Source organism: Cuculus canorus, chromosome 6 (genome assembly GCF_017976375.1).
Source record: "Cuculus canorus isolate bCucCan1 chromosome 6, bCucCan1.pri, whole genome shotgun sequence".
Classification (NCBI taxonomy): domain Eukaryota; kingdom Metazoa; phylum Chordata; class Aves; order Cuculiformes; family Cuculidae; genus Cuculus; species Cuculus canorus.
Window position 1 is genome coordinate 783,050 of NC_071406.1, and position 23,326 is coordinate 806,375.

General features: G+C 50.6%; 1 protein-coding gene and 2 non-coding genes across 4 annotated transcripts in view; 1 reads left to right on the plus strand and 2 right to left on the minus strand.

Annotated features, from left to right (window-relative positions):
- The window catches only part of GPD2 (glycerol-3-phosphate dehydrogenase 2), a 51,595-nt gene extending 38,471 nt beyond the window's left edge, over positions 1–13,124 (minus strand). Inside the window, exons 1-2 of one of the 2 annotated variants that reach the window (XM_054069830.1) lie at positions 13,007–13,124; positions 1,795–1,902 (exon numbers count right to left, since the gene is read on the minus strand). In XM_054069830.1, the coding sequence (XP_053925805.1) occupies positions 1,795–1,896 (102 nt within the window). In that variant the 5' untranslated portion in view covers positions 1,897–1,902; positions 13,007–13,124. Of the gene's footprint in view, positions 1–1,794; positions 1,903–2,376; positions 2,488–13,006 lie in introns of those variants that run through there. The other variant, XM_054069831.1, reaches the window with a different exon arrangement.
- Positions 13,125–21,746: 8,622 nt separating this feature from the next.
- Positions 21,747–21,817, plus strand: TRNAG-GCC (transfer RNA glycine (anticodon GCC)). The gene has a single exon. It is a non-coding gene; the product is annotated as a tRNA-Gly (tRNA).
- A 161-nt stretch (positions 21,818–21,978) lies between these two features.
- Positions 21,979–22,050, minus strand: TRNAA-CGC (transfer RNA alanine (anticodon CGC)). Its single transcript has one exon. It is a non-coding gene; the product is annotated as a tRNA-Ala (tRNA).
- Between the last annotated feature and the right edge of the window lie 1,276 nt (positions 22,051–23,326).

Sequence of the window (23,326 nt, forward strand, 5' to 3'; positions counted from 1 at the left end):
CAGATCACTTTTTCCCTTTCAACTCCTCCTCTCGTTTAAGTCCTAAAATTTGAAGCTGTCATTTCCAACAGTAATTAAGCTGGACTGTAAAATCCTGTGATAACGACTCCGGAGAGAGTAAGAAACAGCATTATCAGCTGGGTGCAAGGCAGGCAGCCCGATGGGAAGCTCGCTTTAAATGCTAGGTTTTATTTTCTGTACCATTTTTTTCCTGAAGCCATAAGGATCCTGGCTTATCCACTTTCTACCCAGATTCCCCAGAAATGACTCATTCCATGTGCTTTTCCAATAGCTCAGCTGCTACTCCTGCTCCCCACAGAAACAGCCAGAAGATTCCTACAGGAAAGCTTTATCTGTCAGGGACTGGACGAGGGGGAACAGTTTTCAGCTAAAAGAGGGGAGACTGAGCTGAGATCTTAGGGAGAAATGTTTTGCTGTTCAGGTGGGGAGGCCCTGGCCCAGGGTGCCCAGAGCAGTGGGGGCTGCCCCATCCCTGGAGGGGTTCCAGGCCAGGTTGGATGGGGCTTGGAGCCCCTGATCCAGTGGGAGGTGTCCCTGCCCATGGCAGGGGTGGCACTGGATGGGCTTTGAGGTCCTTTCCAACCCAAACCATTCCATGACTATTCCAATCATCATTTATCCAGATGTTAACGCACACCTTTGTGAAACTGAGTGAGGAATACGATGAAGAGCTAACTGATTAAATTTTTTTGTTGAGACATGAGCACTATCTCACAGAGGTCCTTGGACTGACATTGTCTGCAAGGAAGGAGGTAGTTCCTTGGCTTTAATCAAGCCCCAGCTCTGACTATACCAAACTCAAATATTTTATGGAATACTTATTGCAAACATTTTGGGTCAAATGCGAGCTGTCAGCCTCGAGACGGGATGAGAAGACCTGGTTCCTTACAGGCATCTACTAAGCCCAGGCAGGGCTGTTCCATAAAACTCTTACTGCAGTTGTGCTGTGCTTTATATAATGGGTACTGATTTACTTTAAGACAAAGCAGAGTTGCTGACCCCCACCAGCTCTGCCTAAAGCCAGCCCACAATTCACGTTCCTATTACCAAGCTCTCCTTGGCTTCTGCATTGAGAAGAAAGTTAAAGATCACAGCAACTCCGATGCTACAGAGAGGAGCGGCTCTGCCATGAAACCTACTTGCTACAACAGCAAGAATCAATCCACAACCTGACACCTGTTTCCACTCCCCACTTTAAGTCTCCTTCATCATTCTTCAGTGCTTGAGGAACTGAACCATGTGCCTTAGTTGCTTGGAAGACAGCACGGAGCCTCAAGTTCACTGGTGTAAAGGTTGTGCCCACACAGATAGAACCACTGCCCATAAGAAACAACAGGAGCCTCCAACAGTTTCCAGCCTTTGGAACTGACTGAGAGCTGGCACCACGACTGCTCTAAAGCGGAGATTTTCAGAGGTAGAAACTTGAGGTGAAATCACTTGGACCAAGTCTGAAAGTATTGCCCAAACTCTACTGACTGCTTACGCTTCCCTCAGAACTTTCTAGTCCTCCTGCAACTGAGGAAAATCCCTGGTAGAACACAAAGGTCATTTTTTAAACATGAAAAACGCTTTACAAGAATCACACTTCCCCACTGGTTAAAGACCTACAACAGCAAAATCTCATTTAATGCCATCCTCCAGATTAGCACCTACTGAATCAAGCTGAGAGGCTCTTGGCTCTCCTTTCCAAACAAAACTATTCGTATGAGCCTAACATACGCTCAAACAGATTTTAAGCTTCATATTTTATCAGAAATCGTAATTAATACTTACGTGTTTGTTTCTATACTGAGAAAATTGAGAGAGGCCAAAAATTGTTGCTATGGCACCTCCTCCAACGAGAGCAGTTCCTTTCACCGCCTTCTGAAATGCCATTCTTCACTGCAAGAAAAGAAGATAAACCATTAATAGGCAGTTTTACCACTGTGCAGAATAGACCATTTGTAGAAAGTACAACAGCGTTGTGACAAGCTGAAACTTGGGGTGGCGATGTATTAATTAGTGATTTTCACTGTAGTGTTAAATTTCTAAACAAAGTCTAGACGAGGCCAGGCAGTGCTCTGGTGTTCGCTGTGAAAGCTGAACGACAAGAGAGTGTTTAGAGATACAAGATGCACACAGACGCCACCCACTTACACTCTGTACATGACTAATGCTTACAACGCCGCGGCAAACACAGACCAAGAACACCGGGTCGTCACCCAGATGGCCACCAAATCCTTATCATCACAACTTGGTAAAATCACTTTTAGCTGCCCTCCCAATCCAGCAAACTATTCCACCTAACAGCACCCCATCCTGCTCTCCAGCCAGGAATTACGATCCCTGCATTCCTACCAGCAAAGCCTATCCTACCCAGGACGGTGGAGAAGCGATGTGCTAGTCGGGAAGCAGGTCCTTCAGAGAGGAGCAGCAGCAGGGACAGGGGACACGATGGCTTGAAATCAGGGCAGACTTTATCACCCAGCGACGGAAGGTTTCAAACTCACCCTAATATGGGTCAGGCAGATTCTTAAATCACCCAGTGTTCGGACACTGAATGAAAAATTTGCATGGGACTGACTAGAATCTTAAGCAGGCACAACCCAATCCATCTTCCCGGGACCACGGCAGCTCCCGTCGCGTTAGAAACAACATACATCAAGTTTGGAGGAGTCCTGCCAACGTTCCAGGCCCTCTGGGTGTGAAGGCATCTTTGTGCAAGCCCCACATTCACCCAGCGGTCTCCATACCAGAGATTTAGCACCCCTAAGGCTTAAAGCAGGAGCAGGCAACGTGTGCAGCCCTGCGCCAACACCGAACACCAGCGGACTCGCAATGCAGTGGCAGTGGCTGCGGGCCAGGAGCCGGGAGCGGTGGTGGCTCCTCATCCCGGGGCCGGGCAGGGGGAGGCTCCAATAGCCTCCTGGGGTCTGGCTGGGGGCTCAGCCCTGGCCCTGGCGCCTCAGCGAGGCTCTGCTGCCCTGGCACAGCTCCGGCTCAGCGCTGCGCACCTGCTGAGCGGGGGCTTCACAGCCCTCCCACCGCAGCTGCCACCCATCGCCCACCAGACACCCCAGACCAGGTCACACACCTTCCCTTTCGGCACCACTCAGCTACCTTGCCAAACTGCTCACACAACTTGGGAGCTATTTCTTCACCCTTATAAACACAATGAGACACAAAACACTGTGTATTGCCATTCCTCTGTAGGCATTCCATCTTTTTTCTCCTATTAGTTCTTCAAGCCGGCAAAATTGCTCATTTTTCTTAAAAAACGTGCAAATACTGAGGGCCCGAAGTCCCCTCAATGCCTTTCTTGGAGAGAGGGGCCCCAAACTGAACCCACGATTTGAGGTGCAGCCTCACCAGCACTGAGCGCAGGGGGATGATCCCCTCCCTGCTCCCGCTGGCCACACCATGGCTCATACAAGCCACTACTGGCTCACGTTCAGCTGCTGTCAACCAGCACCCCTGGTCCTCTGCCGCAGCAGTACAGAAGCTGCTTCAAAAGCAGCAAAAGCAACAACTTTGAAGGAGGTTGAGATGGAACAGCCGAGCAGGACTTCCCTCTGCCAGTTTGTATTGTAGGGATATTACTCCGAGTTACCCATTTGCTCTCGTGACTGGAACCAACTGCCCCACAGCCTCCTCCCACACAGGAGCACAGTCTTCCACAGCATATGACATGCAGAGCGCTGCCACAAGCCTTTCTGCCAATGTGATCCGTTGATGGCAACTCAGCTGGCACCAAGGGCCCGCTCAGGCACCTCCACAGCGGGCAGGAAGGCACCAGGAACGGGGGTCACACCTCCAGAGCCGGCATCCTCCATACAGGAGGGATCCCTGGCCTCTGAGGGGCTGCCCTCTGCCTCCCAAAGCCAGGTATGGGCATCATTAGCTCTGCTCAGAGCTGATAGTCAGATCGCACACAGTTCTCAGGAGAAAGAAACGCTCCCAGGAGAGCGGCTCCTCAAATTGCCACATAAATCTTGCACGCCATCAGGAAAAGCAGCTCATTCAGGGACAGAAAAGAAAACATGGCTTAACATAAGCCACTCCAACACAAAGCTAGACAGGCATTCAGACCTACAGACAGTGCTTTTATACCCTGAACATCTCAATTTCATATCAGAGACACAAGAGGCTCTCTCTAAACACACACATGTAGGGTTTTCCCCCAAGCCCTGTCCCAGACCAGCTGCTAAAGGGCAGCAGTCAGCACCGAGCAGGATAACCCGGAGCACAGGAGATGAAAGGGGAAAGGATGCAGTTCATGTGGGTCCAACAAAGGCTGTACAGAGTGCTGCCCACACAGAGAAGAGTCCACACTTGGAAACATCTCACCTTTGCAAGTATGTAAGAGAACTTGACTCTCTTCCAAGCTGAGATGAACAGCTTGGAATGGAAACTGAATTTTATTCTAATGAAAATTCTAATAACCAACAGCATGAGAAGTGATGCCTTCAGAAATCATTCATCTTTCCGTAACACAAATATTTTGAGTCACCTTCAGAAAAGGTTCAGACAGTGCTTGAATGCTCCAAGTGCCATCTGACACTGTAAGTCCACATGTTAAGCCTTATCCTTAGTTTCGATACAGGTCATAAATGGCACACTTTGGACCCACGCCCTCGATTCCAGGGTGGCTGTATGTCCCTCACAGGCTCTAGAAGAAGACCCAGCAGGAGCAAAGAGCCCTGGACAGGCTCAGGAGCAGCCAGTGTGCCATGAGGACTGGGAATGGTGTATGGTGTGATCTGCCTCAAGAATTAAACAACCCACAGGGAACACTTCCCAGCCTGTATTGGTACAGATTCACCAGGACATTTCTCACACTTCTAAGCTCCCAAAGGACTTCTGATAAGAAGAAATAGGCTTCTCATCAGAAAAAAAAATGAGGGAACAGAAAGGGTAAATAAAAGGAGAGCTAGCTATATGAAACGGAAACTACACAAAGGATTTATGAGCATAAATTCATGCTTTCAGTTCCCAAAAGTTAAATACAAACTGTCGTCAGAGTCGCTCCCTCCTGCCATGCCCTCCTCAACCAGCCACTCATAGTCACATTGGCTTTGATGCAAAGAGCACACAGTGGTCACTTCAACAACAATTCCCAACTCCAGAGTCCAGTCTGGGGTCTGGACACTCGGTCTCAGTGGGGTCTGGGTGAACCTCATAAGGTAAGAGACCCTGCACCTCCCGTGCCACCGGCAACGGCTCCGCTTCCACAACAAACACACCTCTTAAAGTCAGGATTCTGCTGCTGCACTCTCAGCCCCACATTTAAAACCAAAAAGCACAGAAAGCACCACTTACACCCTACTTTTAAAGGAGAGATTTCCACACCTGTCTTTGGGAGATGCTGGTGCGACAAACATCTGCCACCCCGCAGCCCTCATCAGGCTGATAGAAATCCTAGGAGGGACTTGCCTGCCTCCCTCCCTGTCACGCCCAGCCCAGGCAGCTGCAAGACATCGGCTGGATCCTATTTGGAGTTGTGCAACCCACTCCCACCTCAAGACACCAGGTGACTGAAAAGGGAGTGCTGCCCTCGCCAGTGTTTCAGTACCGTAGGACCCTCTAATTATTAAAATATCGGGCTGGATCTAAGCAGTGCACGACCAAAGCTGAGAGAAAGAATGAGAAGAATGAGGGAAGTGAGGGAAGGGGAACAGTGGAAAATTCAGAGCAGAATTGCAAGTTAGAGATCAAAGAAAGATGAGTACTCTCACAAAAGTGAGGAGACAGATGGATACAAACCACGAGCTCCGCACTAGGAGCGTGTGACGCCCGGTGCGCTGCCATCAAACACGGGCTATGAGACGCAAAACCTGTTAGATTCGCAGAAGAAATCCAATCTGTTATGTTGTGCATCCGTGTGCTTTATGAGGCCATTACCATGGAATCTGGGTGCTTCGCATTCCATTTTAAACAAACACATCTAATAAAGTGAGTCACTCAATGGGAGACTTAAAAATAGAGCACTTCTAATCATCCCCACGACGGTTTGCATAACTTGCCAACGGCGCGGCAGCGCTGTCTAATCCAATCCTTCCCATTCCTTCCAAAGCTTCCCAGGTAAATTGGGGATGATGAGAGCCCCAGACTGATGTCCCTCCAGGCTGAGCCGAGTCTTGCACTGCCTCGGCTTCTCCAAACACCTAAAGCTGCCACCCCTAGCTCCCTCTAATCCAGCTTTTGATCCTTCTTGCAGGACTACTTCAAAGGTGACGGCGCATAGGAGAGCAGGACAGGCCACGAAGCTGACGCTCACTATGGGTGACTGCAGAATTTCAAGTATAGTGGTGAGGGCATGGTACACGTGTGCCAACATGGCCAAATAATGAGAAAAAGGGGCAAGAATGAGAAAATAATCCTATTTGCACCCCCTTAACATGATCACCTGCCAGCTCTGCTTGGCTGCTTTTCGAAGGACTGAATTGGTTCAGACTAAGCTACATGAGATGCCAGACCACACCACCTAAAGTGAGCATCATAGAAGCAAGCGATGACAGCTTAAACCCAGCAAAAAGGAAGATGCCTCCCTGCAGCACTCCTAACAGTCTTGAGACACGTCTCCTCAGCTGATACTGGTTGAAGTGCCAGGGCTGCCCTGTGCTATCAGCTAAGCAGCAACCACAGCGAACGAGAGAATAAAGCAGCACGCTCCAAAGGGCAACCAAGGCTTGTTATCGACCTTGCCCGCCAGAGCCCAGGCCACTGACTCGCACACTCGTGACTTTAACAAGCAATAACTGTAAATCACATGTACAACGAAACCATACACTGAGAAAAAGTTCCTGCGGGTGCAAATCACGGCTGATACCACAATCATAAAATCATGGAATGGTTTGGATCAGAAAGGACCTCAAAGCCCACCCAGTGCCACCCCTGCCATGGGCAGGGACACCTCCCACTGGCTCAGGGGCTCCAAGCCCCATCCAACCTGGCCTGAAACCCCTCCAGGGATGGGGCAGCCCCCACTGCTCTGGGCACCCTGGGCCAGGGCCTCCCCACCTGAACAGCAGAACGTTTCTCCCCAAGATCTCATCTCCATCTCCCCTCTTTCTGCCTAAAACCGTTCCCCTTGTCCTCTCCCTGCCCTCCCTGATCAAAGCCCTTCCACAGCTTTCCTGGAGCCCCTTTGAGCACTGGAAGCTGCTTTAAGGTCTCCCCAGAGCCTTCTCTTCTCCACTTTGGATAACCCCAATTCTCTCAGCCTGTCCTTACAGCAGAGGTGCTCCAGCTCAGTTCCTGTGGGTACAAAACACTAATATCACAGCGGAGCCCATCCTCCAGATGCTCTCCTAGAGCCTCACAGGGTTACTTTGCGTTCCTCAAAATGTGCTACAGCACTTTAATTAAAGTCATTACCCATGAACTGCCTCACCAGCCAAGCACAGGCACACAACCCACAGTACCCAGACAGCTCATAGGCTTCCAACTCCCTGTAAGCCACAGACCACACAACAAATTGTAAAGTTCCTGTGCGCAGAAACTCCGAACCTGAAAGCCCTGCAGGCCACCTCACAATAAAGGAGGCAAAACAGCAGCTCACTGTACAGGAAAAACCCTTCCCACGCTCCAGTCCAGGCAGCTACTCTGGCGACCATACTCACGAAAGTTGTAGCAGTGCTTACTGTGCGCAAAAAATAAGGAAAAACAAGGCAAAAAACAGGTGCACTCTCATCTTTTCTTGTCTTGGTCGCCACTGCTTCAAAGTCCTTAATTCACTCTCTGTGCTGCGGTGATCGAGATCTTCCCTCCCGGCACCAGGTGATATCCCAGCTGCTTTAGGCTGTGTCACACAACAAACACACTTTTTTGGCTTCTCTTTCCACTGTTTATATTTTTAACGCAACCACCTTTATTCTGCTGTTTCATTACCCTGCTACAAGAAAAAAATCTTACGGATAATGAGGGGAGGATAAGTGTGATTTGTAGAAGTGCCTTGGGATTCCACAGCAATAATTTTGCCACAGAAAGCAGTTGTGTTTCTGGGAACGGGGCACCACTTACACGATGGCTGTCATCCTGGGAACTAACAGGAATACAGAGACAGACTGAGGTCACGAGCGTTTAAAGCTCTCCCACCAAACAAACATCATAATATATTTATCAGATTTTGTGATAAAATATTCAGATTCCCTCCTGCCCTACTGAACGATGACTCCGGAATCTGCCATCCTGGGGGTGGGATCCTACTCTCCAGCCTGATTACTGTCTGCAGGATGACTTCCACGTTTCTTTGTTCTCACACCAACGTTGTCTTCAGCTTAAATAGTTCATAAAGTCATTTCTGCCTTCTACATCAGCAGGGGTTAATATCAGCCATAAACCCCACCACATACAATGAAAACCTGCAAATACTATAAGATAATTACTGTAATTGGAAATAAATGTTCTCGGCACACACAGTTAATTTATAGCTGTTCACCTGTTTATTCCTGATATCCTTCACTTATATTTAACACAGATAAATGCGTTAAATCTAAGTCTCCCAATTCGGCTCTATTCCAATACTGAGAATATCCCAGTTTTCCTGCCCAGCCAAACGCTAAAAGAGAAAGATTAAAAACCAAAGTGGTTTGGATGTTATAAGACCAGACACAGATCTGCATAAACAATCAGGAACCTGCTCAAAAAATAACCTCAAATGAGGTGATTATTGAGGTGTGGCACGGAAGCAGCCTGGTTTTATGTACCAGAATAAAGATTGCGACCTGATAGCACATGTAAATCTAATCCCAGAGGAGGGGCGTGCATCTGATGGCATTTTGAAACCTGAATCAACCCATGGTTTGAGAAACACTTTGCTGAGTGAAAAAAGGCACAGGCCACAATTTGTGCCCCGTCTCCAGCGAAACAGTGGGCTGGGTTCCGTGGAACCCATGGGGAGCTCATCCCTCTGGGACAGAGCCACCCATGCACTTTGGAGTCCAGACAGCTATCGAGGGATACGGAATGTTTCCACAATAAAAGCAATTCTGTGGAAGAGTTTTGATAGCAAATTGCTCATCGTGTAATGAACATTGTTTTCCAAAGGGATGTGCTTTGGAAGCCACAGGCTACACCTCTGTGGCCCAGATGAAGGGAACCCCAACGCTAAAGAGCCGCCACTGAGCACGCAGCCCCGTGGTCCCCGAGCTCCACACTCTTGTATCCCGAGCAGCTCCCGTCTGCAGTCACAAATGCCACAAAGCAGCTGGAACACACAAGGCTTTCCTTCTTTAAGGCATGAGCTTCCGATATTTGTCCTATCGTCCTCAGAACTTTTATTCTAGCCTCAGAATTCTGATTTCCTGTTAGTTTCCCTTTTCACCCAGCCCTTGTGATAAGGCACTGCGATAAAGCCCTTCCCTGGAAAAACAGAGGCTCAAAGGACAACCAGAAGGCCAAGCAATACAAGAGAGATTGTAACTGAGAATTTACACAACCTATAACTAAAATTTATGTTTTCATTTATATATTAACTTCATAATATATTAATTTTATAATGCATTATTTTATAGAACCTATAACTATTTCATACAGCCAGCTGCCAGGCCTGTGTTCCAAACTGAATGCAGCACAAGCCCATCCATTTTAGACAAGGTAAAACAATTCCCACAGCCCCATTCGCCAGCAGTAAGTGAGCACGGAGAAATGGAAGCTGTTGCTTAAAAGACCAACTCACAGACACAAGCTTTCGGTTTCAAACCAGTGAGGCCTTTATGTGGGAAACAGAAAATAATGACTGCAAACTGTGGAAAAAGCACACTTCTTGTAAAGATTTGCTGGAGACTGGTGTGAAGCCCAGCTCAGCAGCAGAAAGGGACCTGCACAAGCTTTCCGTTGGAAACACAGTTCCAATTAACGGTCTTTGAACCCAGCACATCCATTCAGCTTTCAAAATATCTGCACAGATTTCCAGGTAGCAACGGAATTCCAGAGAAAACAGCACCTCTTGCAGTAAGGGTCACTGAGGCATTGTTACTGCGCTTTCTGCATGCAAACATGCGCTCGCACATCATTAAGCAACACAAAGTGTTTGTCCACACTCACACAACCAAGGTAACACCACAGCTGAGATACAAGGTATGTGCATGCCTTGTCAGGTGCACGCGTGCCTACTCAAAGCATTCATCCAAACTTAGACTAAATAAAAATGGTAAGCGGACAACAACAAATTTACTCATACTCTGCTCATTGCTATTCTAGAAGAGCCAGTACTGGATTTTGCCTTAATAATCACCCATTGAAGATCTTATAATACCAGATAAGAGTCTTTATCAGCCCATCATCAGTCACAGCTCATCACTAAGCACTTCTGAGGAACCATACCTACAAATAGGAGTTCCTACAACTGGAGTTGAAGTTGTTCAGCTTGGAGAAGAGAAGGTTCTAGGGAGACCTCAGAGCAGCTTCCAGTGCTGAAAGGGGACCCAGGAAAGCTGGGGAGGAGCTCTGGATCAGGGAGGGCAGGGGCAGGAGGAGGAATGGGTTTGAGCTGAAAGAAGGGAGATTGAGGTGAGATCTTCAGGAGAAATGTTTTGCTGTTCAGGTGGGGAGGCCCTGGCCCAGGGTGCCCAGAGCAGTGGTGGCTGCCCCATCCCTGGAGGGGTTCCAGGCCAGGTTGGATGGGGCTCGGAGCCCCTGATCCAGTGGGAGGTGTCCCTGCCCATGGCAGGGGGTGGAACTTGACGGGCCTTAAGGCTGCTTTCAACCCAAACTATTCTGTCTTTTTAGAAGTGAGAAAAAAGTCTGCTGAACATCAATTAAAAATACCCCTCACTGCCAACACCGGTGTTTCCAAGCTTCTTCTTATCAATGGTCAAAAGACTCTCTTACATGGGGCCTTCAGAGCCTTCAGGCCAGTGTCAGTGTGATTATCCTGGAGCAAACCTCTCACGCAGGGGAACTCCCCGAGTAGAAACCCCATCGCAGAACAGCAGCCAGGGCTCACAGAGCCCAGCACGGAGCAGGCTGCAAACACAGTGTGAAAACTAAACATACAGAGGAGTGTGGCCATAACCTGAGAGCCACCAGGAGACAAATGCAAGAGTCCAGTGACAATAGATTGACGTACCCACAGCACTCCAAGTCTTCCAGTAAAAGCAATCCTTGCCTCTGCATCTGGTAATAACTGGAGAGGGGACTCCAGCCACACATCCAGCACCTCTGTCCCTGGAAAAAGCTCAGCATAGCTGCAGCAGGCACAGCTCCTGACGCAAGAGCCTCTTGCGGATGCAATAGAGGAGGAAGTGTGGCAAGGAGCGGGCAGAAAAGAAAACTAACTACTTCAGAGTGGAGGAGAGTAAGCTCACTTCCCAGCAGCGGGTGGAGAGGGCATGCTTTGAATGCACCTCTGCTAGCAGGACACAGTAACGAGCAAGTTCAGCAGGGAGTAACTCTAGCTACTCCAAACCCAAGGTCTACACACACACAGCGGCGGGCTTACAAACACTTACAGAAGGGCTTGGTTAGAGGAGAGGAGAACTGAAAGAGCACAAGAGTTCTGTGTCGCACCGACATGCTGTCACCCAGACCCCGTCCCTTGCAGATGTTCAGTGCAAATGCAAAGCAACCGGTTTCACTTTCCAAACTTCGGCGAAACTACAGCTCTGCTCTACTCAGCATTCCCACTTTTTTAGTAACAGGAGACACAGAATTCGACCAGCTCTACCTGAGAAAGCAAATCCAGTGAGAGGATTCTGCAAGGCCCTGTTGGTTACAGACGCCTGCAGATGTGCCACCAGTGACCCATGGGACACCCGGGCTGTTTCCCTGTCCATGAAAACACTCTGTGGAGGCTCAGCCCCTGAGCAGGTGACAGCACACAGACAAGCAGGACAGCAGCCAAGGACTTCCATACCACAGCCACATGCCCCGTTCTCAGGCCACTCTTCCCATCCAAAAGCTTGGATAAGGCAGTAAGGGGGGGCTGGGAGCGCTTGGCAGCATGAGCTCTGGCTGCACCCTGCTAAAGCGAGCTCTGCAGAAGAAGAGGGACGGCAGTGACGGTTTGCCATGGATCTAAGCAGTGATTTCAAAGCTGACCTGAGGTCACAACATGCATGTCCCATCCAGACCCCACACCAAAACACAGAAACATTTAGGTTAGAAAAGAGCATTAAGATTATCAAGTCCAAACCTTAACCCAGCACTGCCAACCCCACCATTTCACACTGCCCCTGAGCACCACATCCACACGGCTTTGAAATCCCTCCAGGGATGGGGACTCCACGGCTGCCCTGGGCAGCCTCTGCCAGGGCTTCACCACTCTTTTGGGGAAGAAATTTTTCCTAATGCACAATCTAACCCTTCCCTAGTGCAACTTGAGGCCATTTCCTCTCATCCTATCACTTGTTCCTTGGGAAAAGAGACCAGCATTCACCCTACAACAACCTCCCTTCAGGAGCTAAAGAGCGATGAGGTCTCCGCTCTCCAGGCTACACAGCCCCAGGGCCCTCTCTGCACTTCCCAGCGCCCTGGGCTCCATTCCCACTCACTCCCAGCACCCCCAGGCTCCATTCCCACTTGCTTCCAACAACCCAGACTCCATTCCCACCTGCTCCCAGCACCCCTGGGCTCCATTCCTTGTGCTCCATCCCCTCCTTCTCCCAGCATCCCTATTCCCCATCCCCTCCTACTCCCAGTACCCCTAAGCTGCATCCTCACCCGCTCCCAGCACCCCTGTTCCCCATTCCCACCCACTCCCAGCACCCCTGTTCCCCATACCCACCCGCTCCCAGCACCCCTGGGCTCCATTCTCTGTGCTCCATCCTCACCCACTCCCAGCACCCCTGGGCTCCATCCCCTGCTCCCCATTCCCACCCGCTCGCAGCACCCCGGGCTCCATTCATACTCCCAGCGCCTGTTCCCCATTCCCTCCGCCTCCCATCCCCCTGTTCCCCATTCCCTCCTGCTTCTAGCACCCCGTTTCCCATCCCCGTTCCCCTGCCCTCCTCGCCCCCCCAGCCCGGTCGCAGGGCGCCCTGAGCGCCGCTCCCGCCGCACTCACCGCCGCAGCCCGGCCGATCCCGGTCCCTCCCCGGAGCAGAGGGAAGACTCCCGCCTCCAAACGCGCCCCGCTTCCCCCTTCCAGCCGCTCGCTCCGCCTCTTCCCGCCCTCCCTGCGCATCCTCGTCCCTCCTCCGGCTCGGGGAGCCTGGGGGGGGGCAGCCCTCGCGCGGAGCCCTGCTGCCCCTCGAGCCGGCAGGGAAAGGATGGATCCAGAGGGATTTGGAGATGCTGGAGCTGTGCCAACCTCAGAGTCTGCGCCTGGGTCAGCGCAGAGCCGAGCGCAAACCCAGGGTGGGTGGAGAGCAGCGCCGAGGAGCGGGGCTGGGGGGGAGCTCCCAGCCCAGGAACCAACCGTGTCCCGGGATGCATCCAGAGCAGCGGGAACAGCAGGAGGGGCGGGATTCTGCCCCTCTGCTCCGCTCGGCGAGACCCACCTGGAGCCTGTGTCCAGTTCTGGAGTCCCCAGCACAGGGAGGACACGGAGCTGTTGGAGTGGGTCCAGAGGAGGCCACGGAGATGATCAAAGGGCTGGAGCACCTCTGGTGTGAGGACAGGCTGAGAGAGTTGGGGTTGTTCAGCCTGGAGAGGAGAAGGCTGTGGGGAGACCTTAGAGCAGCTTCCAGTGCTGAAAGGGGCTCCAGGAAAGCTGGGGAGGGGCTCTGGATCAGGGAGGGCAGCGACAGGTTGAGAGGGATGGTTTGAGCTGCAAGAGGGGAGATTGAGATGAGATCTCAGGCAGAAATGTTTTTCTGTTCAGGTGGGGAGGCCCTGGCCCAGGGTGCCCAGAGCAGTGGGGGCTGCCCCATCCCTGGAGGGGTTCCAGGCCAGGTTGGATGGGGCTTGGAGCCCCTGATCCAGTGGGAGGTGTCCCTGCCCATGGCAGGGGTGGCACTGGATGGGCTTTGAGGTCCCTTCTGACCCAAACAGTTCTATGACTCTATGAATTGAAAGCTTTCCAATTCTTTACCTCTCCAAAACAGCAGACTTCCAATCCTGAACTTTCCTAGGGACTTGCTGTGAAAGGCTTATGAGTGAGCTGCTGTCTGGGTGGTTCCTTGAGATATTTTGTGTTTCCTCCTTCTTCTTCCTGCTTTCTGTCCCGTGATACCATGTGAGGACACTTAGAAGAGCAGCTGCTCTGTTATGGTCTCTAATGGCCCTCTTTTGTTTCTCACCCTGGTTCCCACACTCCAGGCTCCTAGGGACACAGCTGAAAAACACAGCTCTGATTTTTGGAGGAATGCTCTAGAGATTCCTGGCTGTTGCTTCTTTTGCAGTGAGAGAGCCAGGCAGGCTTTCGTAAGAAGCTAGGACCTTCCTCCCCCTCCCAAACTCATTTCTGAACTTTTGGCTGTGCTTTTCCCTGCAAATTTACATTTTTAGTGTACTGCCGGTGTGTTTCCGCAGGTGTTTGGGATCTCCTTTTCTGTGCTGGATGAAAACATGAGCTGATCCTGTGTCTGTCTGTACTCATAAACCCATCACAAGTGTGTCTTTGCCCGGACAAAGCCTGTATCCGTTGCCTGATGCTGTTGGTTCCACACGTGCGGGACCCTGTGCCCACGGCGCAGTGTATTATTGTCCATGGTTCCCTGCTTTCCAGGCACAGAGAGATCAGCCGTGTCTAACCGTGCTCGTTGGCTCTCTTCCAGAGATGGCTTTTACTGCTGTTCTTCCGTGCTCGCCGCTTAGTCAACACGCTCCATGGTCACCATGAGACGTGTTTGCTACCAGGCGCAGAAAAACAACCTGTGCTGCCGTGAAGGATGGGGCACATCTCGCTCCCATCCCATCCTGTCCTGCAGGCACGCTCCCATCTCCCAGCCAGCTACGTGTCACCAACACGTCCTAACTGAGGAGGCCACGGAACCTAATCCCTCCTCCCCGGGTCAGATGTAACCAGCTGAGCTAAATTGGAAGCCGCAATAATAAAACGTGGCTATCAGCTCACTGGGTGGCATTTAAAGCTGGAGAGCAACTGTGAGGGTTGGGTTTCAGAAGTTTTGCAAAGTCAGTGATATTGAGGTCACCAGGGCTGGAAGCAGTTTTTATCCCAGACACATTAGGAGACACGGCAGTGCTCTTAAAAGGAAATAAGGTCTCAAGTTTTGCTCAGGGGCATGGTTTAATGGTTGATGGGAATGGCTGGACACGATGATCCTAGAGGTCTTTTCCAACCTAGTGATTCTATGACTCTAAGTGGTGGCTGGAATTAGTGCGCTCCATAGATATGAAGGCTTCCAATTCATGGGAATATCTGAGCTGAACAGAAAGGGCGAAAAAAGAAAGAAAAAGGCCCAGAAGTGGATTCATTGTTTTGGGGGGTTGCTTTTGGGTTGATTTTTTGGGGTTTTTTTTTTTTGGACAGAGAGTGTGAGGAAGGAAGAAGAATAAGCCAGGAAAAAAAGAAAAGGATTTAACTGCAATTTCACAGAATCACAGAACAGTTTGGGCTGAAAGGGACCTCAAAGCCCGTCAAGTTCCACCCCCTGCCATGGGCAGGGACACCTCCCACTGGATCAGGGGCTCCAAGCCCCATCCAAGCTGGCCTGGAACCCCTCCAGGGATGGGGCAGCCCCCACTGCTCTGGGCACCCTGGGCCAGGGCCTCCCCACCCTTATTATGAAGAATTTCTTCCTAATGTCTAATCTAAATCTTCCCCCTTCCAATTTAAAGCCATTCCCCTTGTCCCATCACTCCATGCCTTTGTGAAAACGCCCTCCCCAGCTTTCCCGTGGGCGCCCTTCAGGTACTGCAAGGCTCCTATAAGGTTTGTATTTGCTATAAGGTCTATATTTGTGGTGAATAGTTTCAGCCTGATCCATCACACATGAGCTCTAGGTATGAACCTCTGTCCCAGAGAGGTGAACACAGCACCAAATGTGACCTTTTCATCCATTTCCAACAAAATCCTAAGACATCATCATCAGAAGTGGGTTAGAACTGTGAAAACACCTTCTCCTCCCACCCCTCGGGGCTGTTGTCCGCCCAGGTGTGGCTGCATTGTCATTATCAATTTATGTAATTATTGATGGATTCAAAACAAGGCCGTGCACGAGTGTGAGATGGGTCTGTGTCCAATTTCCAGTGAATATCTTCTGCACCCAGCACTTCTGTGCTTCACGAACTTATCCAAAACAGCCAAATCTTAAAAGGTGCAGGGAAGGAGAGTGCTGTGCGACTCATAAAAGGGAATCCAGGAACAAGTGAAAACTTCTCTGAGAATCACACGTACTGAGCAATCGCCCTTCCTAGCAGAGGTTCTCCCCGTGTTCAGGGTGCAGCTACCCACAAACAACGGATGGGCTGTTCTTCCCTCCCTTGAGGAGTCCTCATTTTGACTACAGATGTGGTTTTGTCTCCGTTGCTGGTTGGTAAAGTTTGAAGAGTAAAAGATTTTTACAAGGTTAAGCAAAAAAAAAAAAAAAAAAAAAATGAAGAGCTGCTTTAAGGTATTGCAAAATCCATCCCTCTGGAGTCTGTTTTTCTCTTTAATGCCTGGATGAAACTCTTGCCTCCGGAGGCTTTGTGCATGTGGCTGGGTCTCTGGGACACGAGCCAAGGCAGGAATTGTAGCTGCCTGAATCATGCGCTCAGCAGGTGTAAATTGTGTTCGGGGAGAGTTCACCTTTTGTCCTTAACCCCAGAGGCAGTTTCTCTTCATTAGCGAGGGGAGATAGGGAAGAAGATTATCATCGCTTCCTGATCGAATGCCAGAGTGCTGTATCGCAAGGAGAAAACCTGTTCCTACATTCCCGAGTATGTTTCTCCTATGCGTCTGCAGGGAAATGGAGTGAGGAGTAACAGTGACTGCAGGAGGGTTGAAATGAAGTGGCAGAAACAGAGGAGGGATTGCTCTACTGAGATTTTTTCCCGATAGGACCTGGCATGTCCTCCCATTAGAAAAGTGACCCACAGGGTAAGTGAGAGGAATCTGCCCCTCTGCTCCACTCTCCTGAGACCCCACCTGGAGTCCTCAGCACAGGGAGGACATGGAGCTGTTGGAGCAATTCCAGAGGAGGCCACGGAGATGATCCGATGGTTGGAGCACCTCTGGTGTGAGGACAGGCTGAGAGAGTTGGGGTTGTTCAGCCTGGAGAGGAGAAGGCTGTGGGGAGACCTTAGAGCAGCTTCCAGTGCTGAAAGGGGCTCCAGGAAAGCTGGGGAGGGGCTCTGGATCAGGGAGAGCATGAGGGGAATAGTTTTGAGCTGCAAGAGGGGAGATTGAGATGAGATCTCAGGCAGAAATATTTTGCTGTTCAGGTGGGGAGGCCCTGGCCCAGGGTGCCCAGAGCAGTGGGGGCTGCCCCATCCCTGGAGGGGTTCCAGGCCAGGTTGGATGGGGCTTGGAGCCCCTGAGCCACTGGGAGGTGTCCCTGCCCATGGCAGGGGTGGCACTGGATGGGCTTTGAGGTCCCTTCTGACCCAAACCGTTCTATGATTCTATGAAAATAAAAGCACTAGAGATGGCTGTTGGTTTAGCGCTTAGGCCTTCCTGTCTCTGGCTGCTGGTGTCAGCTATCACTCAGAAATACAACTGTGTTGCTTCATATCAGATGCTCAGGTTACCAGCGGCACCAGGGCTGTGTTCCCTGTTTTCAAACATTTCCCTCTACACTGCAACAGATAAAAGCATCCTCTGTGTTTGTGTCTGGAAAGAGAACACAGCTCAGTTTGCTGTTAAAACTAAAGCAATGTGTTGCCATCATAATTACGCCTTCGTGTTTGCCATTATACAGGGATGGCGCGTCAGGGCTGGGTCACAGAGACAAATGCAAAGCCTGCAGTTTTAAGAGGAAAAGGTCACAGGTGTGTTATTTGTTGCAGAGCAAATGCAATCGTTAATTGGCCTTTCCCTGCAGCGGCAGCAGAGCTGGCTTCGCTACGGGAGAGCCCGGCAGTGGAAAGGAGCCGTGTGAAGGATCCGTATCTTGGGGGCAAGCAGCTGAGCTAGGGCTGATGTAGACCGTGGATTCCAGTGGTAGAGAGGGAGAAATGACAGGCAAGAGCTTTGAGAAAGCCAGCCTGCTCAAACTGTTTGACCAGAGCCCTTTTCTGTTGCTTCAAGGATTTTGTTGTGGCAGGAAAAATGAAAAAGAAAATCTTTTACATTTACTTTCCCTTTATGTGTGCCAGAGAGAGGGGGTTGTATGGAGAAAATGGAATGAGAAAGGCTTTGGGGGATTTGCACGGTATTGTTTTTCTCTCTGCGACAACGACAGACCAAAATCAGCCCTGGTGAGTGCACACGTCTGCTTTCCATCCAGGTATTGTGTCCATTGGATTGAGTAGGGAAAACCCTTAGAGGGCCTTTTCAAGGACATGTGCAGTCATGGAATCCCAGAATGACTTGGATTGGATGGGGTCTAATGAGAGCAGAGTATAGGGGGGAATCCCCCCCTCGCCCTGCTTTCCAATCACTCGGAAAACCCTAGGCTACTAGAGCATAATGAAGAAACATAGGATCTGAGTCTCCTCTTCCAGTGCCCATTTCAGGAGCATCACTTGCCTGCTAGCTTCTGTTTGGGACCTCTTGCACAGCATCTGGACAAATATTTTCAGGATGTCTGTGGGTTTATCAGGACCTCACGCAGATCCCCAGCAACATTATCAATAATTGTGATGGGAAAAGTTATTCCAAATAACCACAAGTATCACTGTCAGTTTGGGTTCTGTGACCTTTTGGATCCAGAGCTGTTTTGTTGGAAACAAAGGGGCTCCGTAAAACCCACTTCACTGCTACCTGAACCACACCAGCATTTCTGGACGTGACCAGCTCCTCTGGTGTCCACAGCCTGTGGAGCGGCCACTGTGCCTCGGCTCCCTCCCAGCACTATTTCTGACCATGCCAGCTGTCCCGTAGCTCCCCTGGAATTTAAGATTGTACCTTTTCAGAAGCATTTTCCCTTGCCGATTTAAATAATTAATTGGGACATGCCTAGTGGGTCTGGAGACTTAAAAGCTGCAGCCGAGATGTGTGACCAAGTGACCTTTTGCCGTCCTGCTCGTCCCTGTGCTCTCACTGTGCTCAAAGGGACGCTGTCAAAATTGCTAGGACTTAAAACTTTAACCCACGCTGACAAGTTGTTCTACGTTATAAATCCTACCTACATGATTACCACGACCGCTCAGTTTGTTTTGTTTCAGCCGGCTTTGCTGAAGGCTCCACGATGTCTCCAGTTGTCCTCTTGGGGAGGGGGATGTTTTTAAATGCCTGGTTTATTCCGTGTCCTGTTAAAATCAGGTTGATGTGCACAGGCTCCCCACAGCACAGAGCTCAGCAGGGATGTACAAATTGTGCGCACCCTGGAAACAGAGACAAATGCATGGAAGCCTCTACTGAAGGGGCTTTTAGAAGCTGTTTTGAAAGGCTCACAGTCATCCTTTGCTGTTTTGGGGCCAGTAAGAAGGTTTGGCTGGACTGCCCTGATAATATTAAGTGTTCGATAGGTGTTAGTTAACTGTGAGATGTCATCTAGTTGGACTTCTATAAAGCCTTTGACAAGCACCCCCCCAACATCCTTCTCTTAAAATTAGAGAGATGGGAATTTGATGGGTGGACTGTTTGGTGGAGAAGGAATTGGTTGGCTGATCACGTCCAGAGGGTAGCGGTCAATGGCTCGATGTCCACATGGAGACCAGTGACAAGTGGCCTCCATACCAGGTGTCCCTCGAGGGTCCGTACTGGGACCAGTGTTGTTTAATATTTTCGAGTGCATCCTTGGCAAATCTGCGGGTGGCACCAAGCTGAATGGTGTGGCTGACATGCCAGAAGGAGGGGATGTCATCCAGCGGGACCTGGACGAGCTGGAGAAGGAGGCCTACATCAACCTCATGAGATTCAGCAGGACCGACTGCAAGGTCCTACACCTGGGCCAGGGCAATCCACAGTTTCAATCCAGCCGGGGAACAGGCAGTGATTGGGAACAGCCCTGCAGAGAAGGGCTTGGGATGCTGGTGGGTGAGAAACTGGACATGAGCCGGCAACATGTAGAAGACTATGTGAGGAGCGGCTGTTTCCAGAAACACTGCCAGTTCCGCTCATCACCCTGCTTGGCCCAGGAGAAGGAGCCCAGAGGCTCTCCTGTCCTGTGCCCGGACATTGCCAAGTCCATCTCCTGCACAGCCATGCTCTCCAGGGGCTCGGCTCCCAGGAATGAACGAAGGTGAGGGGATAAAAGAAGGGAGAGAAACTAGTTGGTCAATGTTGCTGTTTACCTCAGCATGGCTGCCTTTTGGGTATATTAAAATATCAAATTAGAGTCTTCTCAATATGAATATTTTTGCCTGACTCCTTTGAGATCTCTGTGCTTGCCTGGGAAAACAGTTTCTCAAGGCTGACTGACGCAATTGTGAGCAACAGCCTAAATTATGGTTATTACTCCAAGTATTTAGTTTGTTACTTTCTCTCACTGGAAATTAAGAAGCTGCAATTAAGTGCAGAAGGAAAGGGAACTGTGCTGGCATCATTACTGGCCTGCACGGTTCCTCGGAGCTGGGGTGACTGGGAAATACCTACCACTGCCGGGTACCCAACTTGCCAGCAAGGAAATCATGGTCTTGACTGTCTGAGACTGAGAAGGCAAGTTCTGCTCAGGTTCTGCTCTACACATGCAGAAGAAATTCACCATCTGGATGACCTGACCATGTAGTTGGGAAGAGTTAAGCTGTAGAAGCTGGGAAGAGAGGGCTCTACGGGGAAGTTTACATTTTGATGTTGCTTTATGGTCACACGGGGAACAGGAACCTTCTCTGTAGAGTCAAGTTATGGTGTGCTGGAGAGGAAAACTGCTGCTCACCACTGCCCAGGAGATGGGTGGTGGTGGACGTTTGTCCTGCCTGGGTGTGCTCTAAAGGACAGCTATTCTTCTCGTGCACACACCTTAATGTTCTCTTGATGCAAAACACTTGATGCTGCTTTTTCTTGAACTCTTTGGCGCACGTGTGGCCGTTCTTGGGGGCGTGTCCAGGGCAAACTGAATGTCAAGAGCGTTCATAATTTATAACAAAACATTGCCTCGTTATGTCACAGTGCAGGCAATGGCATTCTGTCGGTGTCTCATCACCGCATGAGTTTACATTGCACTGCAATGTCAGAATCCATAGCACTTCATCAGCAGATAAAGGAGGAAGACTACGTTTGGAAATGGAACCGTGATGATTCCTGAATTAGCAGAGCCTGCCAGCATCTCAGCCTCTAACTGGTGGCCTCTTCTAGCAAAGTCCTTCCAGTTCAGAAAAGAATCATAGCGTCATGGAATGGTTTAGGCTGGAGGGGACCTCAGAGATCATGGAATCAGGGAATCATGGAATGTTTTGGGTCAGAAGGGACCTCAAAGCCCATCCAGTGCCACCCCTGCCATGGGCAGGGACACCTCCCAGTGGCTCAGGGGCTCCAAGCCCCATCCAACCTGGCCTGGAACCCCTCCAGGGATGGGGCAGCCCCCACTGCTCTGGGGAACAAAACAAAAGGAAAAAAAGACCTTTCGTAGCTTGGTCAGAAAGCTTTTACATTTAAAAAGAGATGAGTGCATTATGTGATTTTCTTTTTAATATCATTTAGAGGAAAACCGCACACAGACACTGCAAACCTTCGTAAAGAACTTATTTTATTGTGGAAACAACAGCTGAAAACTGCTGATTGTGAGCAGCAAATCGGGAAAAAAGGGAGAAAAGGAATCCTCGGCGGCTCCGCGGAGCGCTCGGGGAAGGAGGAGGCCTAAAGAGCTACAGACCGCGCATTGGTGGTTCAGTGGTAGAATTCTCGCCTGCCACGCGGGAGGCCCGGGTTCGATTCCCGGCCAATGCAGCATAACTTTTTGCCGGCAGCCAAACCCGCGTTGCAGCACTAGCAGCTCCTGTTTGTTTTCCCCCAGCAGCACAAAAAAAGCAGCGGAGCGTGGATCAGAGTCCCCGCGGCCGCGGACAGCGAAAAAGAAAAGCCAAAAATGAAAGCTCAAAATACACCTCTGGAGATGCCGGGGATTGAACCCGGGACCTCACACATGCGAAGCGCGCGCTCTACCACTGAGCTACATCCCCTCCTGGAAAGTCGTTCTTCCGCGGGTCTTATGAGAGGGTACAGTGGCTATGAGAGGCTACAGCGGCAGACACTGCCCCCGCGCCCTCCCCAACCATCCTGCGGTTTAAAGTTCATTTCTCCTCCTGTTCTGTTTCTCCCCACTCTCTCCTCGCTGCCCAGAACAGTTCCCAGCGCCTGGGATCCCGTCCTCAACCCCAAACCTGACAAAAGAGGTAGTTACTACCACAAAAAGTGGGTAAGTTTCATCTAAGCAACTGTATTTTTGACAGTTGCACAGAATGTCCCTCTGAGAGCTCGGGGTTTTCAAACAGCGTTTCTCCAGACACTGTTACACTTGTGTTCCATCTGATCTGCACTGAACACTCGTGTCCTTTTCTATAATCACCCGTTTGCAGCCTTTCCCTGACACAAGAGGTGGTTAACTACTACAAAAAGTGGAATAGAATCAGAATCACAGAATCACCAGGTTGGAAAGGACACACTGGATCATCGAGTCCAACCATTCCTAACACTCCCTAAACCATGTTCCTCAGCACTTCATCCACCCGTTCCTTAAACACCTCCAGGGAAGGCGACTCGACCACCTCCCTGGGCAGCCTCTGCCAGTGCCTGATGATTCTTTCTGTGAAGAATTTTTTTCTGATATCCAACCTGAACCTCCCCTGGCGGAGCTTCAGGCCATTCCCTCTTGTCCTGTCCTCTGTCACTTGGGAGAAGAGCCCAGCTGACAGGGCTTATTTTTGATTCAAGCTAGAGTTTGTGTCCAGTTCTGGAATCCTCCATGTAAGGAGGACATGGAGCTGTTGGAACAGGCCCAGAGAATCACAGAATTGTTTGGGTCAGAAGGGACCTCCAAGCCCATCCAGTCCCACCCCTGCCATGGGCAGGGACACCTCCCACTGGCTCAGGGGCTCCAAGCCCCATCCAACCTGGCCTGGAACCCCTCCAGGGATGGGGCAGCCCCCACTGCTCTGGGCACCCTGGGCCAGGGCCTCCCCACCTGAACAGCAAAACAGTTCTCCTAAAATCTCATCTCAGTCTCCCCTCTCGCAGCTTAAAACCTTTCCCTCATCCTCTCCCTGCACTCCCTGATCCAGAGCTATCGATCTACCTGGTGGGAAGGCCGATCCCAGCAGGGCTGCGTGTTCTTAGAACCTCGGGAAGCAGGACAGGAGCTGTGCTGGTGCAACAGAGCTCCCAGCACCCACGCTCATCTCCTGATCCTCAGCTGCCTCCCACCGCCCTGGTCCTGTCCAGATGTCTGGAGGCAGCCCC